General features: G+C 37.6%; 1 protein-coding gene across 1 annotated transcript; it reads right to left on the bottom strand.

Annotated features, from left to right (window-relative positions):
* Nucleotides 1-1,428: 1,428 nt before the first annotated feature.
* Nucleotides 1,429-2,762, bottom strand: LOC112194984 (hydrophobic protein RCI2B). The gene is made up of 3 exons (XM_024335257.2): nt 2,433-2,762; nt 2,181-2,289; nt 1,429-1,726 (listed from the first exon to the last, which is right to left on the bottom strand). Exons 1-2 carry the CDS (start codon nt 2,520-2,522, stop codon nt 2,206-2,208), a joined length of 174 nt encoding a protein of 57 aa, XP_024191025.1. The 5' UTR covers nt 2,523-2,762; the 3' UTR covers nt 1,429-1,726; nt 2,181-2,205.
* Between the last annotated feature and the right edge of the window lie 9,916 nt (nt 2,763-12,678).

The raw sequence follows: 12,678 nt of genomic DNA on the forward strand, positions 1-12,678 counted from the left end.
ACTTCATAGCTTGAGTATGCTTACTTTTAATAAGTGAACATGAATTGTCGAATGAATAATCCTAGTCTATGTATCACCGTGATGCTTCTACATCATAACTTCTTGTCTATCTGTAAACGATAGCGGAAAAATATGTAATGGTCATTATGACCTTATCTTTATTATTAAGAAAAAGTTCTGCGGACGCTTTGTTTAAAAAAATAAATGCATTTGTCTATTTTTCTTTTTACTCTCTTTTGGAAAAAAAAGAAAAAGAAAAAATTAGTGATCATAATTGATCATAAGCTCCTTTTCTAACGGTGTGATATTTTGTATATGGGCTCCAAACGTGGAGTGTCAACGTGAAAGAAGTTGAATATCATAAAACCCTAATGTTTTTGTTTTTTCTTCCGTACGCGTTGCAATCACACGAGTAGAAGTAGATATTTCCTTAATTACTGAATCTTTTTGTTTTTTCTTCTGTCCGTTCTCATTTCTTAATGAGATTGATTCATTGATTGGGGTCTTTATGGAATAACGTGCCCAGGAGCACCAAATGAGTAGGAGCAGCATTGGGATGGAAGAACCAGACTGTCAGAAAACCAAACGGCTCATGGGTTGCCACCGCATGCTGCAGCAACGGCGGCGATGGAGGGTCCAAAAACGTAGAGCACCCGATGGGACACATCCATATAAGAGCACCACACGCGTGACATAAGGCTTCACATAGATATAGGGCAAACCAATCAGACATCATAATTTTTTTTTCTTATTCCGAAACTGACACTGGTTTTTTAAAATACAATACCCAAAAAATCTCCCTATTAGGGGTTGATTGGTCAGCCCTATATCCACGTGGTGTGGGTGCCTCACGCAAATCTCTCTCCGTGGCGTAACCATCCTTCTCTATTTTCTAGAACTATTTTAGGTCTATCCCTAATTCTTTAAGCACAAGTACTTGAACATGCACCCACCCACGTTTGAGGGTATGTCGGCCTTTGTTTCTTCATGTATAAAGTAATAAAGGTAATGAAGAATGTGCGTTGTGGCCTATTTTGAAGCTTTATAACCTTCGTCAAGCTCTTTCTTTGACAAGATTTTCTATATTTCGGTTGGACTACTAATTTTATCTAAGTTTATCCACCTGTCTGAAGAGAACATATTTCTATCCATATCTGTATCAATTTGTATGGATTAAGATTACATGATTTTAATATTATGTGAAGATATAGATAATGTGTATGTGATTTTAAGAAAAAATTTGATTGGGTAGCAGAACTGCGGACCTACCATATGACAAGACTCTTATATGTGTTTTAAGCCTATTTTGAACTTTCTCTAAGACTCTAACCTTCTCTCTTCATTTACTTTACATTTAATGAGTTGGATTTAAAGGAAGCTTAGATCATCAAGCCTATTCATTAGGCTAATATCCCGTTGAGACAAAAATGGAAAAACAAGTTCTCTTTTATTAAATTTGAGAGCTAAGATTGATACATCAACTCCTCAATAATTCAACTATTTTAGCTTCTTCAACAGATAGACAAATCACGGGGAACACAATGAACTCAATAAGGGAGTAAGGAGAGGGGGAAAATAGAAAGAGAAAAAAAAGACACACTACATCAAATATCAACTGTCCATTGGCTATACCAAACAAGTACTATGCAATCCAATGGTGGAAAACAAGCTTTCAACGCAGAAACCAGAAGACATATGTGCCATTTCACATCTTTATCGCTACTACCTGTCCAAAACAAACACGGAACAAGAAAAAGGAAAACAATTAGTTGTCTCCATCTTATCACATTATTAATTTATTATAGGTAAGTAGACATAAATCAGTGCAGCGCATCATGTCATGTAGACCCAATATTATTATTAATAGCAAAGCTTGTTTACCATAATTATCCTTGCTCATTAAAGCGTACATCTTGCTTTTTTATTGGCAAGGTTCTGTGTATAATAATATTTTTATGAGCGAGGAAATCTTTGTTCAGATTTAATCAACAGAAAGAAAAAGATGAACTTACAGAAAATGAAGGATTTATCCCTTTTTAATTTTTATTATGAATATCCTTGTTCGTTATACTATTCTAAAGTTGAGGGGATGTATTATTTCGTTGTAAAGGTTATATAGATAGAAATATGAAGAAATTGGCTTAATCAACAGAAAAAAAAAAGGGAAAAAAAAAACTCACAGAAATTGAAGCATGACTAGCTACTTCACTTGGTGATTATATAGATGGCATAGATAATCCCAGGGATGTAACCGAAAATGGTCAGCAACACACAGATCCAGAACTCCACCTGCAAAATAGATAACCCAGAGATCATTTAAAAGATTAACCCTGAAGAACTCCATCTCAATTCAGTGATCTATAACATGGACAGAAAAAGAGAAACATATATAGAGAAATCAGAGGTGTATATATATAGAATTAAGTACTGACTTTGCAGCCAAACTTGAGGAAGACCCCAAGAGGAGGCAAGAGGATGGCGATGAGGATATCGATGAAGTTTGCTGTTCCTTCACTCGGCATGTTTGCTTAGCTCTGATTTCGAATCTGGAGAGACTAAGAATTCAAAAGAGTTACTGGTATTTTGGTAACCGTGCTTTGGATTTGTGTTTGGTGTCGAAGGTGTGAGGTAGATAGGGTTTATATACAAGGGATTAGGGAGTCGCTGTCCGGTGATGAGGAACCACGTGGAGGCGGTGTATTGGGTAGATAAAATACAGAATCGTGTACCCGCTGGCTTTGCTTAGCCCTGTAAAGTTTCTCCGGTGTGTAAATCCACTTTTGGAGGTTCGTGAGAGTATCTTAACAGCCTAGCCTCTCCCCACCCAATAAGGAAAAAGAATCACACAGCTAGGTTTCATAAATGGATGAACATGCACTGGCACGTGTCACTCTGAACTCTTGGACGATGTATTCTTCTTCTTTATTTTAATAAATTGAGTTGGGGGACGGGCGGTGGGTTCCCAGAGTGGGGCAGACCCTTCACCTTCGGGTTTGAGGGTGGGACTTGTGCCCTACATTGTCTGTCTCCGAGGAACTAATATCGCCTAATCCCTTTCTCCTTAAAAAAAAAAAAAAAAAAAAAAAAAAAAAAAAAAAAAAAAAAAAAAAAAAAAACGTGTCACTCTGAACTGTTAAGGTAACGTCACACCATCCGACGAATGAAACTTGAGCCGTTAATTCAAAATCATATATACCGGTAAGTATATATCCACCATTGCCATCCCTAGCTGTCACACGTAAATCATGTGTTGTCCAAACCTAAACGTTTGAACTCCAATTATATGCCATATATTATATGTAGCTAGAAACTGATAACCAAATCCAAAATTAGGTGGTAATGAAATGAATGAAGACAGCCCCTCAGTGTGGTGCCAGAGCTTTACCTTATAATGTAAAGATACCCCTTCACAATCTCATAGTAACGGTAAGATTTAAAATAATGAATCTAAGGCACTTTTCCTGCCCTCAAATAAAAGGTTCTTGCATAATATTTTAATTAAAAAAAAACATTGTAGATGATAAACACGTATGTAAAACTTATCGCCACTTTGTCCGATAAAAAATTATTTGTTTTTCATTCTATACTAAATATTCTATACTAAATGTTCAAAATAAATATCGTTAAAAAGAGCGTTGAAAAAATCAAGTTAATTTGTTATAAATACTACTAAAATGCATAATCTACGAAGTCAAAATATTGTCTCATGTTAAAAAAACTTGCTACATGTCGATCACGTCCAACGCTTAGGCAAGCGTTGATCTTCTCCACCCACATTTTTTATTTGAACTCTTTCTGGATTCCTTCTACACACTATTTGGCGTTAAATAGACTCCTTTTGATCATGTCATCACTCTTATTGGCAAGCGTCGTGAACCAAGGGATGATGACTTTGTGATAATTCCGTAGTGGTCTCGTATTCTCGTTTCAACCTTGATCTTGATCTGTGAGACAACTCTTTTTGAGCGTGTGTATTATGTGGAGCGGTAAGACAATGACTCTCATTTAGAGTGTCATGTGTTCGAGCCCCATCAGATGTGAAGAGGGATGAGGTTAAAAAAGAAAAAATCACAATAATTAAGATGTGCATTGATGTATATCTATAGTATTATTAAGAGAAGAGGTGTTGTTAGCCAAAATTGATTTTCAAAATAAACATAATATATAACACCTTAATTCTTTCAAGGATCAACTTTTCTGTTCTCTTGCGAAATTGTAGAATGTTCCCAACGAACTTGCTCACCACTTTTATTTTGTGGTGATATCACCACCTTATTAAAACTTGCCACATCATATAGAATTAATTGAATACTTTATATATAATTTTTTAATAAAACATCATGAAAACTATAATTATGTTTTATAATACGTGACGGTGTTGTTAGCCAAAATTGATTTTCAAAATAAACATAATATATAACACCTTAATTCTTTCAAGGATCAACTTTTCTGTTCTCTTGCGAAATTGTAGAATGTTCCCAACGAACTTGCTCACCACTTTTATTTTGTGGTGATATCACCACCTTATTAAAACTTGCCACATCATATAGAATTAATTGAATACTTTATATATAATTTTTAATAAAACATCATGAAAACTATAATTATGTTTTATAATACGTGACAGTTTTGTATTGAGCGGTGTTGATACCACCAAAGTATTGGTGGTGAGCAAATTTGAATCCAACTTGAAATGGCGCGTAAAGAGCAGGAACATGGGGATTGAATCGACCAGGCTGTCAAAGATATCTAACGGTTCATAGGTTGACGTCGTATGCTGGGAGAACGGCGGTGATGGAGGCTCCAATATGTAGAGCCCCAGTGGGATTTAGCCAGATACGCGCCCTATACACATGACGTTACCGTCCTTCTCAAATATGTTAGGACTTTTTAAGGTCCAACCCTAAATCTTCAAGCACAAGTTCGACTTGACCACATGCCACGTGTGAGGTTTGGTTGCTTTTGTTTCTTGGTCAGATCATCACAAGGTTTGGTGCTTCTTGACTTGAACACCTTGTATCATCTGTTTTTCTTCTTTCATTTTATAGTAGAAATTAGGGAGAAATTTAATGAAATCCTTGAACACAGAAGGGACATAATGAGAAGATTTTAGTGAAAAAAATTATGAGAATTGATATTCAGATACAATGAACAAAGTCAAACGATTAATAACATTTCTCTCTGTTTTATTGAATTGGACATGTAAATTGAATCAAGATCAACCAACTCCTATTTCAATTATGCTAACTAATTTCCTACAACCCCCCCACCCAACAAGTATATATTCGGTTGGCTCTCTCATGCTTCCTTGATCAGTATTTTATGTTGGCTCTTAGTTTATTAACAGAGTTGCAAATTCAACTTCACTTCTCTATGATCGGTTATAGCACAATTCTTGGAACGTACTGTTATTACACTACGTTAACTTTCACCTTCCCCTTCCTTTTGTACTTATGGTCGGTTTGGTCGATCGTCACACATGTTTGATGTTTAATTTAAATGTGTAATAAGTTCATCCCTAGCCAACAATCAACTGCCTTACTGCTGTTATACACAAAACGAATAGAAAACCACAGAGATCGAGTGAGACCCGAGTGCCAAAAATCACATTATCACATGTAGAATTGGAAGGAAAAGAAAAGCCAAACAAATTGATGAAATGGTTAAGAGAATTTTCAATGTATATTCCAAGAAGAGGATTACAAATATATATGGAGAGGTACAATACACCTTCTCCAACCAAGCCCATAGCCACATACCTATCACCATACTTCTCCTAATGACCATACCCTAATAATAGACTAGTTACGTCAACAGTGTATACCAACTAAGCATGGTGTTAATCACCACTCAACCTAACACAAGGTATGGTGGTAAGTAACACCAAGACATGACAAAACTCAATTCTGTTGTGGTGTTCCTACACAACTCTTCTGGTGTAAAATGCCATTTATGCTCAAGAATTGTGACATGATTTTGGACATATATTCGGTGCCATTATCTGATCTGAGAGTGTGAATTTTAGTTGAGAACATTGTTATGACAAGATTATGAAAATCTTTGAAGACAGGCACTAAATCACTCTTAAGTTTCAGAAGATATAACCAAGTGACACGAGAAAAATCATCAACCAATGTAACAAAGTACTTATAACCATCGAAAGAATCTAGAGGAGCTGGTCCCCAAATATCAGAATGTACAATTTCAAAAGGTTTGCTAGCTCGAGATACAGATGAACCAAAAGGAAGTCTAGTAGACTTAGCTAGATGGCATATTTCACATTCAAAAGATTCTTTACACAGATTTGGAAATACAGAAGACAAAACGTGTTCTAAGGGATGAGCTAAACGCTGATGCCATAGTTGATGTTCTTGAGCTATACTAAGATTAGCTTGGGATACTTTGGGAACTCTAAAATTCTTTGAGAGATAGTACAATCCATTCAGATAGAAACCTTCACCAATCTTCTTCTTGGTGGCAAGATCCTGGAAAATAACCTTGTCAGGATAAAAAAATGGCAAGGCATTTTAGGGAATTGGTAATCCTTCCAACTGACATTAATTTGAAAGGAAAAGATGGTACATACAAAGTGTTAATGTCTAAAAGTCTGGCGGTAGCCGGACCTTAGTTAACGCTGATCCGTTGGGCGGATCGATACTCGTGTTAATGTTGTAGTCCCCGTTACCTGTCAAGTAAAATACAACTGGCGTCAGAGGGAGACCGCGCTGGGCGGTCTTCAACTCTCCGATGCCTAAGTTAGTCAATGTATTTATGTTGACAAAGTAACAGTAGGTAAGTATTGAATGCGTAATTAATGAGGAGAGAGGAGAGAACCTTTTATAGGTGAGGAAGAGACTGATCTTGTCTTTGTTTTCGATGTGGGACTGATATGCTTCAGTTCTCAGTTTCAGAAGCTTCTGATGCCATCTTGGCGCGGCGCGTCAGTGGCGATCTGGAGGTGGTCCGATGCTGAGGTTGTAGCCCGCCTGGCGGTGTGTCTGCATGTCATTACTTTGGTTGGAATTAGTACCTTTAGCGGTACAATGAGCATGGCCCATTATAGCTAATTATGCTTGCAAATGTACATGTATGTACAAGTCCCCCAAGTCCCCAGTCAAGGAGGGCAATCTTGGTTGGGGAGTTGTTCGGCGGTTTGAAGCGTTTTCTTCCGCTAGACTTGCAAGAGCATAATTAGCGTCAGTGCGTTGTCAATCCGTTGGTTTTACTGAGCAAACGCTTTGTACCCTTTCGGGTGGGCCCCTGCTGGGCCCCCCAGGGAGTCCCCCACTCCCCGACGAAGATAGACCTCCGGATGGTCGGTAAATTGTTTGATGAGGGGGAGCTGCACGGAGCAGTGGGTGTTGGGTAGTGATGGCGCTCCGGGGAGCGCGCAATTTAACCCTGAAAAATCGTTAGTAGTATAAGCAAATAGGGATCGTTCTATCCGGGGATTGAGGGTACACTTGTAATTGTGAAACAAATAAAGAAAAGTATTATTTACAAAAATAAAATAAAGAATATAAATATATAAAATTGTATAAACAAATAAAGAATTAAAATAATAAAGTATTATTTACAAAAATAAAGAATAGAAATATATACAAGTAACCAAATAAAAAGGGGGGGGGGGGGTTTAAGAATTATAGAATTGAAAATTAAGATAAAGAAAATAAAGAAAATGTAAAAACACATGTACAAAAATGAAACATAAGAAACAAAGATTAAACCCAAGTTTATCATTGAATTCGAATTAACCCTACATTGTTCTTCCAAGTCATGTGAGAGGAGTTGATCATGTGAAACATTTGAAAGCAAATGAATTCCCATTTTTTACTTTTCAATGCTAATTAACCTAAGCGAAAGCACCTAGATTAATCCTATCAAACATGCAATCAAACCCTAGAAAGCTAGTCAATCATGTCATGTTTAACGCATTACACATAGAGAAAGGCTATCAACTCAAGTGTACAACTTAGTATGGAAAAGTCCACCTAATTGCAATCCTCTTTAATTAAATTCGATCTTTGTCCAAAACCTTTACTACTTTGGTTCAAGTTTACACAAAACGAAAAGTCGATTTCATGTTCTTAAACCTAGCAACAATTATGCATAAACCCTATAAGTGTCGACCCAAATAAGATTAATACACAAAGGATATCTATAATGCAAATTTAATTAAACAAACCCACATAAGCAACTCTCGAATCACAATAATATGAATCTGAAAATTCTCAATTAATCATAAAATTCCAGAAATTAATATTCATTCAAACACATATGTCAACTAGAACAAAACCAACGAAATCAAAGCAAAGGTTACAAAGGAGAATCGGATTACACCGTGAGATGGAGATGAGATGAACGAATTGAGGATGTGGTCTCTTGAATCTCGAAAGCAAGCTTCAAGGATGGTGATGGAGGATGATGCTCACGGCAATTCTTCTTCTCCCTTGGCCTTGCTTGAAATGTTGAATGCACTAGAGGATGGAGAGAAAATGGAAAGGAAATGGAGAGACAAGGAGATGAAATGGATGAAGGAATGTATTTTGGAATGAGAGGAGAAGGTGTTTATATAGGGAAGAAAAAGAAGAGTGAAATGATGAGATGAAGAAAAATAATGAAAGTGGAGTATGAAAGTGGTTTGTAAAATATGTAAAAGATGAGGTAATGATGAAAGTAAAGCATGAAGGTGAAGAAATGTGGAAGTGATGATGATGTTTTAGAGTAGAAAAATGTATCCAAGGAAAAAGAAAAGCATTTCTTCATATGGGTGGGAAACATGAATATGTGGTGTTGAGCTGTTTTCAGGTCAGTTTCTTCCCCTTTATTCCTTCAATTATTTCTCCAACAAGACTTCATTATATGCCTTTGACTTCTTCATATGAAATGTTCCACTATGAGTGTAGATCATCCTGACAAATTTTCAGAGCTTCAATCCATGTGGTTGGGCCGGAAATGCTGCTGGACCTCTTACAGGTCCAGTTTTCCGGTTTTGCTTCTGTAGAAAATTGGGCTGATTGTTTGAAGGCCTTCCACTCATATTTTTCTCTGGCACTCTTCATAAGAAATGATCCTTTGGGTGTCTAGAATGGATCTGGAAGGTTTCAGCTCATTTGAAGTTCATTTGGTCAGGCGGCCGCTCCTTCTTCCTTGCTTGGCTCTGATTCTCCTAGCCGGAGTAAGAAAATATTCAAGGTTGACTTTTTAGTGCATTTTCATTCTTCTCCATCATTTCTAGGTAATTATGGACCTAACGCTCATTTCACCTTCATTTACTCCAATGTACCTAAAAATAGAAATTGAATTAAAATCGATTCAGTTAAGGAATTAACTAAGCAAAATGTGAGGAATTAACTATTAAAATATCACATTAAAATGCTCCTATCAAATTCCCCCACACTTAGCTTTTGCTAGTCCCTTAGCAAAACAAAACAAAAAAAATCCAAAACAGAACAAAGACTTGACAAAAGGCAAGTAAATGACTCTATTGCTCCTAACTGTTGTCTCAGAGACTCCAAACTCATGGCTTTCATGTTAAACACTTAATCAAAATCACAAAGATAATTCCATGGTTAATAAACCTGTGACATTCATATGACTAAGCAAGATATGGAGAACTTAAGTTATACAGTGAATGATAGCATGTTTCGAACAAGTCCAATCCAAACTTACAGGGCATACTCTCGATTTTTCTCTCAGAAATGGCTATGCTTAAAAGCTTCACACTCAAGTATATGCAAGAGAACAAATTGTAAGGCAACAAACAGCTTGCATATTTCATCAATAAACACATTTTGTGAAGAATTTTTAAAGACCTCATGAAATGACTAAGTGCACAAATGGACCTAAACCATAAGCTCGACTGCGTAACTGACTCCACTAACCAAAGACTGCCCATCTCAAGGATCAAGTCAGCACTTAAAACAGGTTGTAATGGGGCTAAGCTAGGGTTTTTGAAATGAAGATTAAGGATACAAAAATCCTAAGGACCTAGCAGAGCATATAAGGACCACCTTATGTCACCATTTTTATGGGCTTATCATTGTTTTTGGGCCCAACTTTCACTCTAACAAATATGGAAATGGACAAAGGCATAATTTTCAACATTGAGCCTTCTACAAATTTGCAAGTCCAAAACCACACTTCAACATTTTCCCAAGAGTTTTCTTTTCAATTTTTCTTCTCTTTTGCCGCTTCTCTTTCTTTCTTTCTTTCTTTTTTTTTTTTTCAAGGCAAAAATTTTTTTTTTTTTTTTTTTTTTTGGATTTTCCCCACCCCACAGTTGTATTTCATCGTCACCCCTACATACTATGTCATGCTCTACTAAGTCCTTAAGACAAGGGTAGAGATATCCTGTACTAAGCTCATGGTAGGGTAGTGAGGGTGATGAAACAAAGGTTTTCAACGTAGGCTCAAAGGGGTTCATTCTAAGGAGTCCCACGACGGGCACAATTGGGGACACATGCTTGTTTGGCTTTGGTGGTTACCCTAATGCCTTCTATCCTATCCAGGATCAGTGCATATTATGGCATACAAGTTTTGACAGTCACAACAGCCGAGTTCTAGTACTCTCTAGTCCATTAAAATCTATGGCACATGATCATTGGATTTTCAAAAGAATGATGAGGTTTTGCAAATACAGCCATGAAATTCTGAAATTATCAGTAAGCACTCAAAAAGAAAGTATTTTAGCTCAACAGCTCACTTGGGTCAAATGAATCAGACTTAATCCTAGCATGCTTAATGAACCAAGTTACAATCCTATCTCAAATCTTCATACAAGCATCACAATGTCGATTAACCACAGAATTCAATTAAGTCCTATTTTGATTGTGAAAACCTTCAGCCATGAATTCGGAGACATGTTCATCCTAGACGTTAGGAGCATCCTAAGACTCAAACAAACAAAAACACTCTAAAACCAACATTTTTTTTTTTTTTTACAATTTAATTTAATTTCAACACTTAGGTACGGGAACAGGGAGTCTCGATGTGCAATGGGACTGAAACAGCTACCCTTTTTCAAGACTATGTTTAATCCAATATATCTTAGTGTATCACAACATCAATTAAAAACACAATAAAAGCACAATCCAACATCAACTATTTTTTTTTTTTTATATACTAACTACTAAAAACACAATAAAGCAATAATCCTTCCCCCATACTTAATTCATGCATTGTCCTCAATGTATAAACAAATATAAATCATGCAAAGCATAAATCAAGCATAGAAGAGAAAGTTAACACAACGAAACCTAAAACAACTTAAAATTCATGAAAATAAAATAGAAGGAAGAGTTCAAGAAAGCAAATCTGCGTTTGATGTCTCCTCCACAGCTACAGTTGAAATGGGTTGCCTCCCATGCAGCGCTTAATGTTTAAAGTCTTTCTGCCTAGACTTGTACCTCCATTTACTCCTTTGGAGGAGCGGTATGCGGGCGAGTGGCAGCCCTCTTGCTGGTTTCAGCCTTCGGAGGCGGGTCCTCATGTTGTGATGCAGTAGCGTCCTTGCGAGGAAACCCAGGAGGATAACTCTGCAAGTTATTGACTTCCTGAGCAAGCTTGTTTATTGCAGTGTGACAGCGGATCAAAGAGCAGTTCATCTCAGAGATGTAATCGATCATGCAATTGACTCTCCAATCTGTCACCATAATACCATCGCGGAGAGAGGAACGTAAATCATCAATCGAATCCGACAAGCTTTCCAGGGTGGCCATAGGCCGAGGAGCACGAGCAGCTGGTGAGGAAGAAGACTCTTTGGGATGCAGTCTGGGAGAGCGACGAGGCAGAGGAGGGGGACTGCGGGTACGCTCACGGATAGGACGATGGTCCCATGGACGAGTAAGCCCAGCTCTAGTGGCCGCTTGACGACCTTCTTCTTCCAAAGAGAGAACACGGCTTTGATTGACGCCCCTGCGAGGGGTAACCTTGGTTCGAGCCATGAGGAAGTAGAAAGAATTTGAAACTGCACGCTTAGACAAACCTTAGTAAAATCTGGAGGAGACAAAAAAGGATGTATATGTAAAGTACAAAATAGGGTAGAAATCTCAACAGGCACACGGTTTTAACAAAGCTTCTCCGGGAAGGAGAAGAGTTATGATAGTTCACGGCCCAAGAAACTCCCCCACGTGTAAATATTCCTTTCTTTTCCTGGATTTATGGCATGCTTTCGGCTATAGCTTGTCTGTCACGGATCCTCGAGATTCGTTTGATTCCCCCACGTGTCTTCCACGCACCAACAATTTTTCCGTGTTTTCGGGTGACTTTAATCCAACGCGTAGATTTAATCTCAGAGATCGTCCATCCAACGGTGGAGATCCGCTCACTCGTTCTATAAATAGGTGCATTCTGAGCGACTGTTCACTCCAAAAGAAAATTCTTCCGAGTTCCAGTCTTTCTCTCTCAACCCTTCAGCCTTTCTTTCGAAACTCAAATCCTTTCTTCATCAACATGGAACCACAAACTCTGCAACTAATGGAGCAACAGACCCAGCAACAAATCGAGGATGGAGGAAACAACCAAGCAGCCGGGACTAATAACCGGTGGGCTCCCACACCGCCTCAACTAAGAATCCTCAAGGGCCTTTACTATGATAAGGGTTTTAAGTACCCAACTCCAGAGCAGATTCAAGAGATCTGCCTTCATCTGAAACAGTATGGGCAGATCGAGGACAAG

The sequence above is a fragment of the Rosa chinensis genome, chromosome 3, assembly GCF_002994745.2.
Source record: "Rosa chinensis cultivar Old Blush chromosome 3, RchiOBHm-V2, whole genome shotgun sequence".
In the NCBI taxonomy this organism is placed as follows: Eukaryota; Viridiplantae; Streptophyta; class Magnoliopsida; order Rosales; family Rosaceae; genus Rosa; species Rosa chinensis.